General features: G+C 44.7%; 1 protein-coding gene across 1 annotated transcript in view; it reads left to right on the top strand.

Annotated features, from left to right (window-relative positions):
- The first annotated feature begins 9,927 nt into the window (after window positions 1-9,927).
- RAPGEF2 (Rap guanine nucleotide exchange factor 2) overlaps window positions 9,928-21,902 on the top strand; it is a 319,916-nt gene continuing 307,941 nt past the window's right edge. The window contains 1 exon segment of the mRNA XM_075612336.1: window positions 9,928-10,113. Coding sequence (XP_075468451.1) covers window positions 10,042-10,113 — 72 coding nt within the window. The 5' untranslated portion in view covers window positions 9,928-10,041.

Raw genomic sequence — 21,902 nt, 5'->3', positions numbered from 1 at the left:
GGTTTTTGGTTTGGCCTTCCATCACTCTATTGCCGCATATCATAGATCTACTGCTGGGAAATTGTAGAGAAGCTCGCACGAGTGAATGGGGTAGCTCTTGCAAAGTATTTTTTTTAAATATTGGGGAAATGGGATCTTTTAGAGCAGGGGTGGGCAAACTATTGGAGCTGCGCCCCCTAGTGCTAACGCCTCCCTTACCTCGTTTTCCAATGTCAAATGACGCCGCGAGGGTCATGTCACGTCGTGACCCGCAGCGTCACGTTGCCATGGCGATGCGTCGCACCACGCATCTGAATCCCTGGTAAGTGAGTTACAGAGGCCTCACGCGATCCCCCTTCATTTAATTGAAATGCCTTGGGGAAGAGCACGGGGCCTCTGCAACCGCCCGTGCCCCCCCCCCCCAGATTGCGCACCCCTGTTTTAGAGACTGCTAGGAAGCGCCAGTGTCCTTGGGTTGGTGGGGGGGAGGGGAGGAGATGAAGGGTTATTGGGTGGGAACCTTGTGTCTCCCTATTGGATGATCCCTTTAAATGTCCAACAACTAAACCAGTAAGTGTCTCACGAACGGGTGGCATTCCAAGAGTGGAATACAGTGTGGTTTAGCTCCAGAAGTCCCTCCAGCTCTAATTCTCTCCAGATGGGAAGCAGAGGGTCTCCAAAGCTCAACCGCATTCATTTGGGCTTTGGGGACCCCTGCTCCCGTGATATGTGAAGATGCTGCCGGGATCTCAAGCTTAAAAATCATGAGGGCCAATAGGAAGCCACCAGGGATGATGATGTGGCTGACCATTGGGATGCGGGACCTTAAAACAGACATATTAAGTCCTCAGATTGGGCTGCTGCTGACAGCCCCTTCTGAGGTAAGTATCTCTGGGAGCAGGGGGTCCTTGGAGCTAAAATCAACACGGTTCAGCTCAGAAGACCCCTGCTTCAAACATAGTTAAAACTCAAAGAGAGATTATGGTAATGGAAAAACTTACCAGTTTAATTCAGGATAGATACGAATCTTTTCTAAAAATATGGGGGCCGTGGATGATTTACTGGGAAATAAATGCTTAATAAATCTCTAACAATCTCTCCTCCAATGTTATATCACAAAACTGTAATGTGAACCACGCCGAGAAGTAAATACAACTGTAACAAAGTATAATTGACTAGCTGATATACCCGGCGTTTCCCGGGATGTACTGATCCCTCTCTCCTCTCCCCCCTCTCTATCTCTCTCCCCTCCCCCCCTTCTCTCTCCCCTCCCCCCTCCTCCCTCTCTGTTTGTCCCCCGTTCACCCCACCCTTTACAGTTCCCCCCCCCCCCCCTTTAGAGCTTCATGCAGGGTGTGTGTGTGTGCGCGCGTCAGGCAGTGTGTGTGTGTGTACGTCAGTCAGGGTGTGTGTGTGTGTGTGTGTGTGTGTGGCAGTCATTGTGTGTGTGTGTGTGTGTGGCAGTCATTGTGTGTGTGTGTGTGGCAGTCATTGTGTGTGTGTGTGTGGCAGTCATTGCGTGTGTGCGCGGCAGTCATTGCGTGTGTGCGTGGCAGTCATTGTGTGTGTGTGCGTGGCAGTCATTGTGTGTGTGTGCGTGGCAGTCATTGTTTGTGTGTGCGTGGCAGTCATTGTGTGTGTGTGTGTGCGTGCGTCAGTGTGTGTCAGTCAGTGTGTGTGTGTGTGTGTCAGGCAGTTCGTATGTGTGTGTGGCAGTCAGTCTGGTGTTGCCCCCCCTCACGTTCCCCCCCACCCCTCAGTGGTGCGGAGGAAGGGGGAGATGGGGAGGCTGCTTTTGCTGTGACCGGGGGGGGCTTGGGGGCGGGAGAGAGGTGTGAGGCTGTTGGCGCTAGGCAGTGAGTCCGGCGCCGCCGAGGAGCGGCTGCTGCTTGTGCTGTGGCGGGGCGGTTGGGGAAGAGGTGAGGTGGTGACTGTGTGTAGCTGGGGGGGTGGGAGAGGTCAGGCGGTGAGACGGTGAGCTTGCCGGCGCCGAGGAGCGGTCACTGCGGCGGCTGTTTGTGCTGGGACCGGGGGGTGGGTGTGGGGAGAGAGGTCAGGCGGTGAGGCCGGCGGCGCCGAGGAGCGGTGGCTGCGGCGGCGGGTACTTTTGGTCGGACGGGGGGTGTTGGTGTGGGGGGAGAGGTGAGGCAGTGAGGCCGGGGTCGGCGAGGAGTGTGGGTAGCATTGAGAAGCAAATTTGTTCTCCTAGCAAGTCGGCTTCCAAGTGAGATGGTCCTGCCAAGTGAGGTTCCAATTCCAAGTGAGGGCAAGAGGTGCACGCAATGTGAGGGGGGGGGGGGGGGGGGCGTCCATGGGCCAATCACACAGGGGCGAACAAATACACACACAGGGGCGAACAAATACACACACAAACATTATTTCGGTCTTATATATATATCTATATGTAATAGATATAGATTGTACCGAAAACAAAGCAAAGGTGGAAATGTATCCCTCCCCATCCCTCCCCCTACTATTTTTCTTTTGTACCCTCTCCCTCCCACCCCAAAATAAGTTGTGTAAAAAAAACCCCAATAAAATACAAGTTAAAAAAAAAACTCAAAGAAAGACCAAGAGGTAATGGTAGAAAGACCAAGAGGTAATGGTACTATAAATTGGTTTAACTACCAATAAATCCTGTTAATTAAAACATGTGTACACAACTACAATGTTTATTATAGGAAAGCCAATTCCTTGGGAGAGGAGGGAGCCTTCCTTTTGCGATCACATAGTGGCCTGACAACTTCAGCTAGTATCGCCGTGTTGGGCATCATATTTATCCAGCACCTTGTGAGCATGAAAGGAATACAAAATAAAATGACCTCTGGAAGCACTGTCGCTCGTACTGCTGTGCACCCAGAGACTCCCAGGTTACAATGGCAAACTAAAGTCTTAACAACAAGGAAATGTGAAAATAATTGGATTACCGTCTAAAATATTCTCTTTGAATCTTGTGGTAAATCAGTTAATTTTTTTCCCCTGAGTGCTTTGAGGATGTTCATTAAAGTACAGACCACATCCTATTATTATTTAAAAAAGACATGCAGTTGAGCTGCTTTATTCTCAATGGATTCTGGGAGAAGCACGTTTAATGTTTCTTTACTCATTACCGCTAAATCTACTCCTGAGAAGTGTCATAGCTGTTTGCAGAGCATGTATGTTTGTTAAATTCCCTCCAGTCCACTGCTATGTAGATAGACTGCTGTTGTCGCAATGAATTAGTCCTGTTCAGTTGCTGGCTGTGCGGAAGTACTGTAGGATGTGTTGTAAGGATGTCCATCTAAAATAACAGCTTCATCAAGGTGATTGGTTTGTCCACAGATACACACTTATATGCAATGTTGTTTTTCTTGGTAATATTCACATACACTGCAGTACTAATTTAGGGAAAGAAGTAAAGCCCCTTTTTTTTTTAGTGTTAAAAGAGCGTGCTGTTTATTACTGTGTTTTCCTCTGTAATATGAGATTGTTGGCATTAGGATTATTGTAGTTCTGTTAACCTTAACAACCACAGAGGTTAAAGCCGAATTATACTCTGCTTTTTACAAAGAAGAAATAACACAGTTGATACATTTTTATTTATTTTTTAAATTGTTTTTCTCAACTTTGTTTTTTCTTTCTTTTTCTTTCTCACCGCGACTCCGTGAACCTGGGACCGCCGATCCAACAGTGCGTAAAATAAGTGCCTGCCGGACTCAAAATGGAGGCGGGGTCAGGGCTTGACAGACAGCCTTCTATTGGCAGTCTATCGGTGACCCACGTGGCCATCTTAGTAGGTTTTCTTTTCTCTGTGTCAAAGCTGGCACTGAACAAACTACACACACGTATTTGTTTGGTCAATCACCTCGATTGTGGCAATTCTGTAAGAAGGGAGCGGTGTAGAGGTCCATATGCCACTCTTCTTTCCTGTTTACCACGGCAACCTGACCAAGTGCTCCCTGATGCATTCTGCATCTCTGTGTTGGGGACTGAAGTGCTCTGGATTCTTGACTTGATGTGATTGATGAGCTGGTTTGAAGGATGACTCCGAGACATTTTAAAGACGGTAGTTAGTGTGAGTTCTTCCAGGTTCACTATGAAATCTCTTTGAAGCCGCTTTTGAAATGTTACCCTTGGTGATTATTGGTTCACTGCACATAATCTGAATCAAGATGGGGTAGGAGACTCTCCACTTAAGTCCTAGATCCTTCAATGTTCCTATTTTACTATTGAAATGTTCATTTGCGTTTGTACTCTCAACCAGGACTCTGCTAATCTTCAACATCAGCTCACAAGATGTACACATTTCACATGTAGGGGAACTGGTGTCCCTTAGATTATCTTTGAAAAATGTTTAACAATGGTTTTTATACTCCTGACCAGTTAACCTTTTTGTTTTTCTTCTAGCCTCAGGAGGTTTACTTACTGCAAGTGCTTTGAAATAGAAATGGTTGACATTTTCACTGTTTGCATTTTTGCAAGCATTACAGGCATACCCCGGTTTAAGGACACTCACTTTAAGTTCACTCGCGAGTAAGTACATATCGCCCTATAGGCAAATGGCAGCTCGCGCATGCGCCTGGCAGCACATCCTGCACAGTAATACCAGCTCCCTACCTGTACCGAAGCTGTGAGCAAGCGGGGAGACTATAGAGCCTGTTACAAATGTGTTATTTACATCAGTTATGCACGTATATGACGATTGCAGTACAGTACATGCATCGATAAGTGGGGAAAAGGGAGTGCTTCACTTTAAGTACATTTTTCGCTTTACATACATGCTCCGGTCCCATTGCGGACGTTAATGCGGGGTATGCCTGTATCTATATTTTATTGGGAAGAACAGTTCTTAAATTGAGTTCTCTGGGTCCACAGCCCTGCATTTCCCCATTATCTCTTGGCATACAATGCTTCCCCTGCCGCCAGGGATTCTAGGTAATGATATGCAAACGAGCACACGGTACCACCTTTTGCTTCATCTCCCTGGAGCATGAGCCTGTTGTATTAGGCTGCGTCCATAGAGCCTCAGCCCGCGGGTCCTCCGCGCTGACGTTGAGGCTCGCCTGCCCGGTCAGCAGCGATCCCATGGACTGGCAGGCGAGTCAGCGTGCATGATCGGGAGGCGGGGCAGTGATGTCGCTGGGCTAATAGCCCGCGATGCGTCACGGCACCGTGATGTTGACGATGCTTTGCTGTGATTGGAGGTTTTCAGCCGACAGCGCGCTGCAAAACAGCATTGGCTGTCGGCTGAAAAACCCAACTCCTCATCACGCCTGCGGATGCTCGCGTGAGCCCCCTCTCAAGACATCCTCATTGAGGATGCTGGGGCTCAGCACAGAGCGTCCACACGGCTCGGCGCTGCCTGTCCTTCCATGGACGCAGCCTAACATAGCTTTTCAGCACAGCCTGGGTTAAAGACGTTTATATCCAGTAACCCTACTCACAAACTTCACTGCAGACCTAGTTAGACAGCAAAAAATTACAAAGAAGCATTTCTTTTCGCAGTTCTGTTTTAAGCAACAGAAGGCTAAACCTACACAATGGATACTGTACCTACACGTATCCATTCTTGTCTCTATTGTATTGTATGTCTTTATTTATATAGCGCCATTAATGTACATAGCGCTTCACAGTAGTAATACATGTGGTAATCGAATAAATAACAGATAATATAAATAACAGATCATGGGAATAAGTGCTTTAGACAAACATAACATTAAGGAAGAGGAGTCCCTGCCCCGAGGAGCTTACAATCTAATTGGTAGGTAGGGAGAACGTACAGAGACAGTCTGAATAGTTTCTTCTCTTGGGCGCTCTTTGTGTTTAGGGCAGTAGGGTTACTAATTACATCACTTGTACACACAGTGATCTGTAACATTACGATAAGGTACATTCTGATTTTCAGATCAAATGTTTATCAACTTTAAACGTGTTCGTACTCTTACTAAAGGGTCAAATAAGATACAAATACTTATCTATATTTCTTGGCCGTAGGCATTACAAACTCACATGTAAACTGTACATGGCAATATCTTGTGCCTCAACTATAGACCTGCACCTGTGTAACGCTTCACATACATTGCAAGGAACAACTGATCATGATATGCTTGATTGCATTGTGGCAACAGTCAAAAGCCTATATTGTGACTAAAAGTGAGTCACAAAGTGAGTCACAAGCCACCACTCACGTTCTTCTCCTTCCATTCATATGCTCCTTATTGGTTATTAAAGGAACGGCAGAGTGGGACTCTCAGTGCCAATGCAGGTTAGCAGCACAATTCCCACATACTATACACAAAGCTAGGTCATGTCTTTGTGGGCTTTGCATTACAATACAAATATAGGGTGCACAAACTGGGGGGGCGCAATATATTCTGGGGGTGGAGGACGCGGCAGTTACAGAGGCGCCAAGCTTCCTCGAAGGAGTTTTAAATTAAATGTGTGCGGGGGAGGGGGGGGGGGGTGCAGACTGAAAAGTTTGCATTTCTGGTATAAATCGGAAATATGTTAATGTTACAATGGCGACCATACTCTTTACTGAACATGAAATTCCCACAATGGGGAAGGCTGGTAAAGCTATTGGGCAGACTTGGGGGACATTGCAATAATGAAGGGTCATTTGGACGGGGAAATGTAATGGGCTGTGCCTTCATGGCCTAAAAAGTAACCTGCTGCAGCTGGAATGGAAGCTTGCCTCTTATTGATCAGCAAACAAAGAAGAAGACACTGTATGAAGCATAGACACTAACATACAGATAAGTCCCTTTGTGATGCACTCAATGTCTGTAGCGAAAAGTACCCTAATGAGTATATGTGATGCAGTACAAGAGAAATAGTCTGGTCCAGGTTGAATGGGTGTATGACTGAATTAAAAACGTTTATTGGGTAACTATTAAAATACAATAGAACCAGACTTGGAGTGTGAGAATTAGAACTGAAAAAGCAAATAGTACGTTGTGCTGATTCCCTGTTGGGGCTCTAGAAATGGCACGAGATATGCTATAAAACCCGCACAATAATTACTGTGCCTCTTATTGATCATATCTAGCGAAGGTCAATGATTGAATGCGGAATGTCCGATAGTCTTGCCTTCTCCCTTAAATGTACCTGTATACTTCCTGTAGAATCTTCTTCATGGTTTCTCTCCTGTGTGTTGATTTGACATGAATGTTTCCTTGCTGCTGATGTGAACATTTCCAGCAATGTGTCTGTTGTAATTGTTGCTATGATTTACATTTTGCTTAACCCCTTCGGTGCCAGAGGCTCCAGCCACATCCCTGGCCACGTACCCACTGGCTCTGATGGGTCATGTGACCAGTCTTCTGAGTCACACGTCGCTTTATTTTTAGTCTGGCGAGTCTTTGTTCAGGAGATAGAAGCGTTTGAAATATTAAGTGTCCAGGGGATGAAGTGAAGCTCTCCCCAGAGCGTACTTCCGTCTAAAGGTTACCACGGTAACCCCAAGCTAGAGACTAAGAAAAACGTGTTTTTAACACTAGGTTTCAAAAGAAGAAGAAAAAAGAGGATATGCTCAGAGGGCAAGATACTAACATTATAAAAGTGACACTTCTATAGGCTCCTGGGGGGATCGCTTCTTTACTGGAGACATTAATCTTCATACTGTATTTATCCCTAGTGTGCAATGTCTGAATCCCACATTTCCCTGATGTACAGCCCTGTGTCCTCTCCCCCTTCTTATTCACACCTCTCACATTGCTCTGTGCGGAATACTTTTGAGTACTGCATGATCCCCTGTGTTGCCGATTTGAATGTTGCATATTGGTGCAGTGACGGCCCATTTTCTAAAGGCTGGTTTGGCATTTTGGTCTGGCAGAGAAGGAGTGGCTCAGTGAGTAAAGACACTGACTGGCACTGAGTGCAGGGGAACCTGGTTCAATTCCTGGTGACGGCTCCTTGTGACCTTGGGTAAGTCACTTTATCCCTGTGCCTCAGGCACCAAAAAACCTAGATTGTATGCTCCGCGGGGCAGGGACCTGTGCCTGCAAAATGTCTCTGTAAAGCGCTACGTAAAACTAGCAGCACTATACAAGAACATGATATTATTATTATTATTATTTTTTTTTTTTGGTCATTGGCACAAGCGGTTTTATAATCTTATTTAGTACTTGAGAATGCATTAAAAAAAAATTGGAAACAGATTGAGACACATTCATAGGGTGCAGTTTATGAAGCGCTCTGTCCTCTAGTGGTTTTTATTTTGACATGAAACCTGGAAATCCTACATTACTGCCAGTTACGTTTTGCACAGAAGGAGAAAGGTCTGATTCCCCCCACTCTGCTTTATTTGCTTTATACAACAGCATGTTCACGTTTAGGGACATTATCTGCTACATTAACTTTGATTGAAAAATCTACGCTTTCTTATTGTAACATTCTGTGTTTTATAGTCACAGACTTGTGGGCCGCATATAATGCTCTATAAGCTATAAACTCCTGTTTCTTTATCACGGTGTCAGATCCCAGTTACTAGTGGAAAAGAAGGAGAGATTCTTGGTTTGTAACCAAGAAACACCTAAAGAAAACCACCAGCGACCTCACTGCCATTGAATACTGGAGATGAATCATCATTTCTTATTGCATTAGGACCACAGACAGGATACAAAGGAAGCATGGAAACTAAAGCGTAGTGTGCACAGATAAACACCAAATTCAAAGGTGTGGCAAGTTGTTTTCATTAACACTGATAAGCACAGATTGTTTTGATTTAAAATGAAAAACTGGGAAACTGGGGAAAAACAACAAAAAATAAGCACTGACAATTCGAATCCCTAAATATAAAGAACCGATGACAAAGGCAGAGAAGCGATGGAATGAGACAGCTCGAGATGAAAATGGCTTCCATTAAAGGATCAATATGGTTTCACTTTTTTTGAATGTAATAAAAAAAACAAATACGGGATTGACGCCATGTTTTTTTATTTTTTTATTTTTAGAGCTGAACTGTTAATTTCAGTTCTGGGACACCCTGCTTCCAGAGATGTACATCTCAAGAGGGGGTGCTGGTACCTCTGCAGTCAGAGATACTGTGCGCCTAACATAATGGTGTCTTTAAATGTACCTTTGGCCAATTGGAAACTGTGACTTCATCAGGTGCGGCTTCCTATTGGCCCTCGTGACCGGGAACTTTAAACTGAAAAGAGATACCGGCACTGTTACAGAGGGAAGTACCTCTGGAAGCAGGGGGCCCCACAGCTGAAATGAACACAGTGGAGCCCCGCAGAGCCCCTGCTTCAGTAATAACAATCAAATATGTATTGCTGCTTTAATTGTAAAATTAATAGAGGCAGAGAGAAACATTACAAAAAATTGTAATTTGTTTGAAACCCCGTGTCAGCATTGAGTCCTATTTGTTTTAGTTTCAAAGTCTATTATCATTTTGTGTTCAAATATTTTCGGTTTGTGAGGATTTTGATTTTGACATTATTGATGCAATGATCTGGCTGTGAGAAGTGGTGTCCCACTGGGGTCTGTGCAGGTTCCTTCTGGTTTGAAGTTTTGGGCTGTTAAACTAATGTAGCATCCTTAGTCCCATTTGCTGCATTGAATCATACATTCCACATTCCGGGATGTGCAGCAGAATGTTCCTTGAACATTGAATGTTCTATGTTTGTGACTGGATGGGCGATATTCGCATATATGTTTACAACGTTTGCAGCGTGTCTTGCGCCATTCTCAGCATCATTGAGTTCGTTATGAAGTTTTCAGCTGACTAACTTCTGTCTGAGTGTTTATGGTTGCCTGAATGCAAGGATAGGGGGTTTGGGGAAGATTTCTTTTACTGTTTCGTTCTGTGTGTGCCGTGGGTTGCAGATCTTTGATGATTTTTTCATACTGTCTCTAGGGCAGGGGTGTGTGTGCCTGTGTGTGTGCCTGTGTGTGTGCCTGTGTGTGTGCCTGTGTGTGTGTTTTTCTTTTTTTTTTTATTGGAGCAGGTTTTCTCGTGGGGCTTTAAGTGCAGTTGTGATTGTTGTGGCAAGAGTCTTTGACTTGTATCTCTTCTGTCTGAACAATTCGGTCAGGGTTGTGAGGTGTGTTTCTGTCTTCAGTGTCAGAGCATATGCGATGGTATCTTATAGCCTGGCTGTGTATGGTGGCGCGTTTTGTATGAGCGGGATTGAAGCTGGAGTTATGGAGGTAATTACATCTGTATGTGGGTTTCTTATATACAGATGTGTGTACTTTGACCTTTTCAGTTTTACTGTTGTATCTAGAAAGTTCAGTAGGTTTGTAAAAACCTTCCAAGCCATGTGTTTACTGTGGAAATGTTACAAGTTAAAATAATAAGATAAAAGGGGATACATTTATCTCCATTTTAAGCTGAAGACCAAGCAATATCTTACGTGTTGTAATTCGTAAATAAATCAGTTCTGTACTATGAGAAAATACTTGTAGATTTTTTTTAAACAACTCTGAATTACATTTTTAATGTCTTATAATGTAACAAGCCTTTTGTTTCTATAGCAACCATTTGCAAAGTCACAGATACTGAGCCAATACTCCACTGCAGCCATTTAGTGAACCCCAGAGCCGAATCTTTGCAGATCAATCAGCAATTTAGCTAATTACTTATCATTGTGTGGATTGTATTGATGCACATATTAAAGGGAGAAAAGAACCGTCAGCTTTGACTGCTGCTTTAAAGGAGTAATCCCTCCTAGATCCACATAACTAAATCCAGTGATATGTTTACGGGGTCTCTTATGGGTAATTGATGTGTTTTTTTGTTTTGTTTTTACCCAAATCTGACACCTACAAGTCTTTTGCATTTATTTGTTTAACGTTAGACTTGGGGGAAGGGGTTGGTGTTTGATTTCCTGGGGCTGCTCCCTTGTGTGTGGTCACTGTGCTGATCAGCAAGTTCTCCTACAGCCAGAGCCACCCCTCATCTGATCTGCAACAGAGGGTCATGGCACCAACGGAAAGCCCAGATGTACAAAAGTAGCAAACTCGGATAGTGGGAAAATCATAAGGCTTTATTGGAAAATTACAAGAGGGGCAGTCTATAAATAGTGTCCCCCCCAGCTCATCTGGGTAATGCCTTTTTACCCAAATCTGACACACACACAAAGTATTTTTAAATGAATCTTTTGAAGCTGGACTTGGGAGGGCTCCGGTTTCCTCTGGCTGCTCCCTTTTGGGTGATCAGCAAGTGCTTGTACAGCCAGACTCCCACTTCCCCACCTCCCCTTCCTCTATTGGTTCTTGGATGGGATACGTTTAAAGAGAACACTTGATTTTAACACACTTCACCATTCAGGGGATATGTACACAAAATGGGGAAATAATTTATAGCTTGATTTAAATAAATATATTCTAGCAGCGTTAAATTAGAGGGGAAGCAGGCCCTCCCGCAGTGGGATTGGGGTTTAATAAATAAAGGTAGCCTACTGCTAATCCGGTTTATTTGTGCTACTTTTCCTTTGTCTTATGTAATGATTAAAGGGGGTGCAGCTGTAATTATTGGCAGGCATGAGGGATGTTTTGAGAGAATGATCAGACTTCTGTAGTCCAATGAAAATATTCAGAGTAGTTCCATGTTGGAAGCGAGATTATTTTAATGAAACGGCAATGCACGGTGGGTAATGAGCACATGTATAGTTCGCAGGTGTTCTTCCATCTGTCACGCACTCTATTTCCTACAGCCTTTTTGTTACCCGGTTATATTAAACATTAATGTAAAGATCCTGGAAAGTTCTTTCCAATAACTTCCTTTTTTTTGGAGGGTAATAATAATACAAATGTTTCCACTTTCCCATCACCGGGTTGTGTTTTGTTCCCTTTTAGTTAAGTTGCTTTACATCCGGCTCAGTTATGTATGTATATAAATATTATTTTTTGCTGGGCACAAGCAGCGTTTTCTATAGCGTAGGGTTTGATAGTTTAGTCCTACTCTGCATGGTTTTATACAGCATTATTTTCAGGGGTAGGACATAAGTGGGTCCTGCTGGTGCGATAATTGAACTATTTCCCACAGTGCATGGACCGTTTTTAGACGCCACTCATCCCTACAAGTTCTCTATTATTGGATCACATGCTTTATCTAGGATGTTTTACATCCAACAGTAGCCGATTCTACCATTCGTCTTTATTCTATTTACCTTGGGATGAGGATAGAGAGAGAGCTGAACAAAGTAAGGTTTGTTCAAACATGGCACAATGATTCCTTGCGTCTGAGCCGTAAGTATCTGTGGTGCTTTCTTTCAACTGAACGTGATCGCTCTCATAATATGCAACCAAAAACTGCAAGAAAAACCAGTTGCTTGACGTAACAACCCTAAAGCAGTTGCTTAACACAAATCCTCCTTTCATTCCTTCATTCCTGAATGAAGTAGAGAAATGCTAAAATAATCAACACAAAACAGCCTGATCATTGTGAATCGCTAATTGGCTTTATTGTTTACAAGATGGCAGCAATCCAGATTTAATCATTGTGAAAAACATGACACTCGTCCCTAAATTATGCTGATGTAACTACCGTTACGTCTTGTTTTTGCAATGGAAAATTGGATGACTATTGTAGCTTTAAGAGCCCAAACACAAAACGTTTACCTGGTTTTCATCCTTTTAAAAAGGTGCTATTCTTTCATAAAATGAAAACAAAAATGCAAACAGATTGCTGAATAATGTATTCCTTTACCTTGTTAAGTAAATAAAGATATCACTTGGGAGCACATTCACATGTATGTATCAGACAGGTCTGCAACCCCGCCTTTCCCCATTCTCTCTTGGGCTACGGCCCCAGTGCTCCCTGGTGCACGTGCGCCTGGCGGCGCGTGAACAGACTACCGATGCGGTCTGTAGGATGCTCGAGGAGGTACAGCCATGGTGGGTGGCGCAGCCATGGCGGAGCATACCTGCCCTTCCATTGGCCGCCCGCCGAGCATGTGACAGTGGCACAGGAAGACAAAAACATTGTCTTTCCTGCTAGCCTACGCGTCACGGCACTTTGCGCGCCCACACAGCCACTGTGGCCTGCCCCAAAGAGGGCCGTGGTGTGTGGCGCGCACGCCGCAGCACGCGCCGCAGCAGCCACTGGGGACCTGACCTTGGCATACAGTGCTTCTACTGCATTCTACTTCTACTGGGATTCTGGGAAATGACATGCGAATGAGCAGACTGTCACCTTTTGCTTCATGTCCATTGTAGCAGGGACCACTATAAACTTATGCCTGCCGTTATACACGGCTTTGCAGCATAGTCCGAGATAAAGAAGTACAGAGCCAGTAAAACCTACTCACAGACAGCTCTTTCGACCTTTTGGGTCTCATAAGTGTGAGCCTGGTTGTACTGTATGTGCAATGTGAAGCTGGAATATGTTTCAATCGCACATTATATAGGTTATTATGCAAGTCATTTACCTAAATGTATTGAGGTCCATTGCGTTATCCCTAGAAAGCTAAAACTGTTTGGTGTCCTACATCATAAAAGGATACGCAAGACTATGTACTGAATTTTTCAAGTTTTATTCAAAGGTGAATCTCTCACAACAAAGTATCGGGGTGAGCACAATTTGTCTCCTCGTTCTGCCCCACTCGGGGTAGTGAAAAAAGCTGCTCTCACAACAAGATCTGTATTTTGTTTTCACCAGATGTACTTTTGGCATAACAGCTTCTAGATAAAACGTCTGCAGTGTAGTACTGTGGTTTAATAGAAGGCCTCTGTGTGCAGGCAGTGTTCTAGAAATGAACACTCACACATACTGTCATTCAAAATGCCTTTTTGTAATGGTTGGCCCGGGTCTTTGTCTGTTTCACAAATAATGTGTAATAAAACCTGCTAGCGTGGAGTATTTCCAGCGATCTGTGTGAGCATTATTATTTCATTTATTTTTGAACTAAAATCATAGTTTGATTCTGGGTTGAACTAATATAATATAAAACGGCTCTCTGTATGGTTTGATGCATTATTAGCTTGTTTGGATTTGTTTTTTCTCTTTATGTTTAATACATTTGCATCATAGAATTTAAATACCTTACCTAAGGATATGCTGTCCAATATGTAGACGTCAGATTGTTCAAAACGGAAATCCAGTTAATCCTACAGTATTCATCACTTTTATATTTCTTGAGCAATATACTTTATTTTTTAACATTTGACCAAGTCGCTTGATCTATATATATATGTCTCAAATAATGTTTGTGTGTGTACGTCTGCTGGACAGCTCATTGGCCTGCGGGCCAGGCAGGGAGGAGAGACACACACGCACACTCTCCTCACACCGTGACCACGTGCGCCTCTGACACACACACACACACACACACACACACACACACACACACACACACACACTTGAGGTTTGACCTTGCTTGGCCTCACTCTCCCCCGTCAGCCGGACCGCAGATCACCTTCCACACCCCCCCCCCTCTCTCGGTGCCCCTCACTCTCTCCCCCCTCCCACCTCACCCAAACCCGGACGCTCTGCAATATCCCCAGCCGCACCATCACCCTCACGTGCGCCGCCCTGCACCGGCTCCCGGACGGAGGGGAAGCGCGGCGCGGCCCTCCTACTCAGCAGCAAACTCCAGGCTCCTCCCCCCCTCGCTCCCAACGAGGAACGGAGGGGAAGCGGGCGCGGGCCTCCTGCACTCACCCTCACGTGCACCGGCTCCCGGACGGAGGGGAAGCGCGGCGCGGGTCTCCTGCCACTCTTGCCCCCCCCGCCAACTTCCCGAACCCACCTCCTGCCCAGCCAGATGCCACGGGGATATCAATGCCAGGAGGGGAACCGTCTGCCGCCAGGAACCACCACCGGTCAAGGTAAGTCACCCACCGTCTCCCACCCACGCACTCTCACCCAGTTACCCATTGTCTTCCACCCACCCACTGTCACCCAGTCAAAGTCAACCACCCAGTCACCCACACACCCAGTCACCCACCCAAAGTCAAACCGACCCACCCACTCGGTCAAGTGTCACCCACCCACTCGGTCAAGTGTCACCCACCCACTCGGTCAAGTGTCACCCACCCACCCAGTCAAGTGTCACCCACCCACCCACTCAGTCAAGTGTCACCCACCCACCCACTTGGTCAACTCGGTCACCCACACACTCAGTCAACTCGGTCACCCACCTAGCTGTCAATGGGGGTGGGAAGCCCAACCCTGTCGCCCCCCCCCCCCCCCCCCCCCCAAAATTACATCCTGGGCAACGCTGGGTATATCAGCTAGTGGCTGTATAAAGCACATGAACAAATTCCTCAAAATGAAAGGTCCTTTTGGGGCCTGAAACATTGTTCCTCCTCTGTTCTTGGCTGTTCCAAGAAATGAAGAATTGCATTATGAACTTGTGAGGATGGCTCTACTTTTGTACCTCTGTCCTAGAGGAGACCTGCATTTTGAGGAATTTGTTTGTCTATGTTGTGTTGGCTGCACAAGCCGTATTCTCCTAGCCCGAAACGGTTTCCCCCGCGCTTTGGAACTGTACTGTATAAACCACATCAAATGTTTTAAAAGAGCAATTTGTTTTTTTTGTTATACAAGTTTAAACTATTTTGAGTAAAAGTTATAAAAACATTTTCAGATTGGATTTTTTCCGTATTTGCTACCAATAAACATTTTTTGTTTTTTTAGGTGGTCTAATTTACAAAATAAGATTTAGGAAAGTAACAACTTTTTTCTTCACCTGTCAAGGCAAATAATACATTCTTTCAGCCTTAATCAGACTCCAAATAGTAAAAACATTTGTGCTAATCTATCGCAAAGACAGCTTAATTTCAGTATGTACAGTATTTCAGGGAAGTAAAAAGAACATTTAAAGTGCAGCAATGCTCATTGAAAACGTTTGTAGAGTTTTTTTGGATGATTTCTGTATCTGTCAGATTCACTATAACTAGTGCAGGAATAAATACCCTGAAAAGCAGAATGTTTTGTATTTTGATTATAAACGTATGACACAAATTTGCTAAAAAGTAATGGTATGCAGTAGGTGGCAAAATATCAAATAACTATATACCTGTATTTTGGGGTCTTGTGTCTTCCTCACTTTTTTAAATTAAAATCAAACGTATTGTTTTAGGTCAGTGATGTCCCCGGTTGCATTGGGAACTGAATGAGATTATTTTGTGACAAGTGTTTTGTTACAGGAGTGTAGATTGAGATATAGATATTGAGATAGAGATATATTGAGATGTATGTATTTTTTCATGTTCTTTTAAATATAATAGCCATTTCTCTTGCTTTGATATTTTTAGAGTTCAAGTAGGTTACGGCAATTACTCCTATGTCGTAGCTAGTAGTTGGTATATAATAAAATGTTATTTCCTTGGAAAGACAACATTACCCATTTTATGCTATCCCTTCAAACCTAAAACTAGTCATATATTGCTTTTGTGCATGGTAAAAATAGGGAAATATTCCATATTAAAAGAATAAAAGGCAAGCTGAGAGGGCGATACTATATAAACAATGAGCCAGTATCTGTAGATGAATAGGTTGAGCATGTTGAATGATACATGTGTAGTGTTTTGGTTTCATGTCTTTGAGTGGAATGAATGCATAATGTGGTGTTTCCTGCATCCTTCTAAAGAAGACAAAGCGTTTCTAATGTGTCACCTCCTACTCTCAATCCCAGAGCACAAAGGCCACATTTTGTGAGGACCGGTCAATTTGTAAGAGCTTGTATGGCTTTTTCTTGAATTCTCTATGGCAGGAGCGGCCAACTCAGTCCTCAAGGGCCACCAACAGGTCAGGTTGTATGGATATCCCTGCTTTAGCACTGATTGGAAAAAAATGATGGGTATTTGATGAACACCAAAAAAAATAAGTAGTGATACTTTCAACACTGAGCCACCTATGCTGAATCAGGGTTATACTGAAAACCTGACCTGTTGGTGGCCCTTGAGGACTGGATTTGGCCACCACTGCACTAGTCCTCCTTCAAACGTCTGCAGACGTTCCCCATGTATAATTGAACGTTACCTAATATTCTAGTGTTGTATCCCACTTGCAGGCTTTGACAATTGGCCATGACAATCCTCTGGGCATTATCAAGTGGTACAACCGCTTTCTCTGCATTGTACTCTCTGGGTTCCTTTTCATTACCTGTTCTGCTGTACCAATTTCAAGTTTCTTACTATGTACCAAACGGCCTATTTTTAGACAGAATGTTTCTGGATGAAACTTGGATAACAAATTCCCTAATTTCCAAATCGACGGTTACCTTTTTTTTTTAATTGTATGTTTTAGCTTTAAAAAAAATATGGTTGAAACTTTTCAAGAAATAAAAAATATCACGTGTGAGCACATGTGCGTGTCTGCATACCTGCTTTCCCCTATTGCCTCTTAGCATACAGTGCTTCTAACGCAGCCTGTGTTTGAAGAAGTGCATAGCCAGTAAAACCTACTCGCAGACCGCTATTTGGACCTTTTTGGGTCTCCTCAGTGGAGGCTAGTTATACTGGCTTTCCAATTGTCTTCAAACTTGTGTTCAAAATCATATGCCCCTATGTTTATTATTAGTGTAGTAATGTGGTTTTTGAGATCCATGCTACTGCCTTCTAATACAAAATACCTTCTGAAAAACTGTATACAAAAATAGACTTCAGGGGAACCTAAATCACCCTGACAGGAGAAATGTAGACGTTTATGGCAGCCACGGTTCATTTGCCCCACCTAGACTACCCATTTCTCATCTTATTCTACATCAGAGCAGTAATTGTTAGCCCTCTGCTCCTGGAACCCCAGGGACTCGAATTCTAGGACTGACCAGGGAATTACAAAATATACAAACCCACTTGCATAAGATGCGGCTGTCCAAAGCATTACAGTGAAGCAGAGGGCTGAAAACCCTTGCATCAGACCAGAGTTTCTCAATTGCATGTACAGGCATACCCCGCATTAACGTACACAATGGGACCAGAGCATGTATGTAAAGTGAAAATGTACTTTAAGTGAAGTACTACCTTTTTCCCACTTATCGATGCATGTACTGTACGGCAATCGTCATATACGTGCATAACTGATGTAAATAACGCATTTGTAACAGCCTCTATAGTCTCCCCGCTTGCACACAGCTTCGGTGTAGGTAGGGAGTCAGTATTGCTTTTCAGGACGTGCTGACAGGCGCATGCGTGAGCTGCCGTTTGCCTATTGAGCGATATGTACTTACTCGCGAGTGTACTTAAAGTGAGTGTCCTTAAACTGGGGTATGCCTGTATAGGACTTACACTGCACCCACAGTACATGCTTTCACTTCATTGCAGCTCCAATGTGTCTTGCTGTGTGGAGCTGCATCTTTAGCATTATTCCCTTTCAGTGCCTAAAGAAGCTCATCTTTCCGTTGGCTAAGCTCCATCTTGCTCTTTCTTGGTCCGTGCTTCAGTGCTTTTCAGTATGCAGCAAGTTAAAGAATAGCAACCCGATGTGTGTCTGGTATGAACATATCCTGTTGATTATGTGGATCTATCTTGTGGCTGTCTAGTCCCGAAATAAAACCCCTAGTTTGATGCCCTCGGGTCAGGAGGACTGCCTATTGTGAAGGAATGTGGAAGGCCAGTGTGCAGGAAGCTCACATTTTAAATCAGCAGTTCACTTCCAGGATCCCTGCCGTGCACGCACGTTCGGAATCCCTGCCGTGCACGCAAGTTCGGAATCTCTGCCTTGCACGCACGTTCGGAATCTCTGCCTTGCACGCACGTTCGGAATCCCTGCCTTGCACGCACGTTCGGAATATCTGCCTTGCACGCACGTTCGGAATCCCTGCCTTGCACGCACGTTCGGAATCCCTGCCGTGCACGCACGTTCGGAATCTCTGCCGTGCACGCACGTTCGGAATCTCTGCCTTGCACGCACGTTCGGAATCCCTGCCGTGCACGCACGTTCGGAATCTCTGCCTTGCACGCACGTTCGGAATATCTGCCTTGCACGCACGTTCGGAATCCCTGCCTTGCACGCACGTTCGGAATCCCTGCCGTGCACGCACGTTCGGAATCTCTGCCTTGCACGCACGTTCGGAATCTCTGCCTTGCACGCACGTTCGGAATCCCTGCCGTGCACGCACGTTCGGAATCCCTGCCTTGCACGCACGTTCGGAATCCCTTCCTTGCACGCACGTTCGGAATCTCTGCCTTGCACGCACGTTCGGAATCCCTGCCGTGCACGCACGTTCGGAATCCCTGCCGTGCACGCACGTTCGGAATCTCTGCCTTGCACGCACGTTCGGAAACCCTGCCGTGCACGCACGTTCGGAATCTCTGCCTTGCACGCACGTTCGGAATCCCTGCCGTGCACGCACGTTCGGAATCCCTGCCTTGCACGCACGTTCGGAATCCCTGCCTTGCACGCACGTTCGGAATCTCTGCCTTGCACGCACGTTCGGAATCCCTGCACAATTCTGGGTTTTTCCCCCTCCCTAATCATCTCCAGCCTTTCCTGGTATAGAAACTCTTGCAATTAGTTGGGCTCATGTTGGTTCAGGCAAGAGGTGGAAGGGCAGCGGGGATGAGTACTATGTAAAATGAACATTTCAGATCTGGTAACACTCTGACTGTCGGTGCTAGTTTGCTACACTATTTACAGAAAAGGATGTGGGATTCTGACTTTGCACGAATTGCAAGCTGTCTTTTTCTGCACGACACAAATGGCTGAGAGATGGCAAAACAGTGCGTGTTCTCTTGTCATGAATAGAATGAAGCGGTTAAGGGTGCATTCAGTAGGCAATGAGAAATAATAAGCATGTAAAGTGACAATCCTGCATCCATTTGTATTTATTTTATTGATAACATTGTTTGAACCTTGTGTTATCCTGGATAAGGCATTACTTCTACACCAGAGAACCCCTTGGTTCCAGGTAAATGTACATTAAGTGTGTAAATAAATGTAACTTCTAAGGTGCAATCCCACATAGACGGGCAGTTGAATTTCTTAGGGACCTCGGAATGGGGAAGTGTTTGTTAACCAAGTGTTTTCTTAACACTCATCCTACCGGTGTACTAATCGGAGATCCAATAAAGATAAGGGGGGTTGGGGATAGTACTTGCTGATCGCACAAGGGAGCAGCCGGAGGAACTCAAACCCCTCCAAAGTCTAACTTCAAAACATAAATAAAAACCGTTATAGGTGTCAGGTTAAAGTTAAATAAAAAGGATCAATCACCCAGATGAGACGCCTTAAACTTTTTGCTGGAATTTGTTCACTTTGGTCGCAGGGGGGGAAAGAATAAGGATGCTCAAAGTTGTCACCAATATAAACCAGTTTATTGAAGTGTCCATATGCATACACGTGGCATATTTTTAGTCATCTCTGCATTGAAATAAATAGAATTGCATCAAGTACGCAACCAAGCAAGCAAGAGGTTTTCTGGTGACCGCAGATTAGGCTAAGGCTGAGTCCATAGAGACTTGAGCCGTGCGGAGGCTGAGGGAAAGCGGGTGCTTTCCCCGGCCTTAGACCGCGCGCCGTCCGGGGGCTTGGGGGGGAGGGGAGCCCTGTGACGTGACCGGCCCTGCGCTCCGGCGAGCTCAGAAATTAAAGATTTGTTAAGACACACGCTTCCGCAAGCTTCACTGCCGAGCAGCAGCGCGCCTCAGCACAGGTCAGCACCTAAGCACTGACCATGCCCGAGGCCTTAGATGAAAACAAACAAAAATGTAAACGTTACAAACCTACTGACATACTATGCATTTCCTCTGTGCACCTGACAAGTACTTTCTAGCTAGAACTTCCCCTTTAACATACGTGGTGCAGGGTAGCTACTGGTGAGCCAAACCTCATCAGCAATGTCATTCTTGGCTGTTACTTATTGGCTGTCAGGCCAGTGGGCTTTTTTTTGGCCTTCCCAGGAACCTTGCTGATGGTCACTATTCAGGTCATAATATCCTTTAAACAAGGACCTCCACCAGTGTAAACACGGTAGGGGCCTTCACAGAGCATTCACCAATCACTGAAACAAAATCATGGATTAATAATTAGGGATACAAATAGAATAGTGTTCTTAATGCTGAAATGACCATTCCTATCTTCAGTATCCATGTAACCCTCTCCGGTCCCCACTGCAGAAATTGATAGTGTGTGCAAGTACCCTTCTTGTGGTCATTACTGTGCGTTTAGCTTGCAGCAGACGTGGGCATTACACAAAACAGACATAGCAGACCTAGGAAGTGCATATGTTTTGAGGCCGTTTTATATGATGTGTTCTCTGAGGAGATTGCACGATGAGGTGTTGCACAGACCTATTCTGTATTACCTAATGTAGTACTCTCCTGATTTAGGAACAAAGGACATGCACACATGAAATTCATCTTTTGGCCAAAGTTGTTGAGAATTGATACTGCAGCTTCAGTTCAACTGGATCATTTGACATTCTAGGTCAGGGCTAGCCTGCTTCAGTCCTCAAGAGCCACAGACAGGTAAGGTTTTAAGGATATCCCTGCTTCAGCACTGCTGACTCGGTCAAAGACTGAAGCAGGGATATCCTTATAACCTGACCTGTTGGTGGCCCTTGAGGACTGGAGTTGGCTACTCCTGTTCCTGGTTCTTGCGTTGTGTGGTTTGAGATTCATCTTGTATATTTGTATTGGTGGCTGAGGATTGTGTGTTTTTGGTGGGTTTTTTTTACATTTAAAATAAAAGCACACTTAACCGTATAATAAATAGTCTACCGTTTGCTTGTGTAGGAATTCAGATCAGGTTTATAGCAGTTTGTACATAGTGTCCCATTTTAAAAATATCCTTCATAATCCAGAGAGCCGTGTTGTTTTTTTGTGAGTTAGGTCTGTTTGTTTTGTAACCCGAATAATCCCTATTGAGCATTTGTTATTGCTAATATCACATGTTAAAGCTATTCCAAGCATGTGGCACAGGCTTGTTTCATGCATGCCAGCAGTAGCTTAACTAAGATCAAGAAAACATCAGACCTGCCCCATGATGTATCAAGGAAACCACTCTGCAGTGACCGAGCAAAGCACCAGAGATTTTCCATTCAAACTAG

This window comes from Ascaphus truei, chromosome 1 (assembly GCF_040206685.1).
Source record: "Ascaphus truei isolate aAscTru1 chromosome 1, aAscTru1.hap1, whole genome shotgun sequence".
NCBI classification, from domain to species: Eukaryota; Metazoa; Chordata; class Amphibia; order Anura; family Ascaphidae; genus Ascaphus; species Ascaphus truei.
The sequence above is the reverse complement of the archived record's forward strand: the minus strand, read 5'-3'. Positions and strand labels throughout refer to the sequence as shown.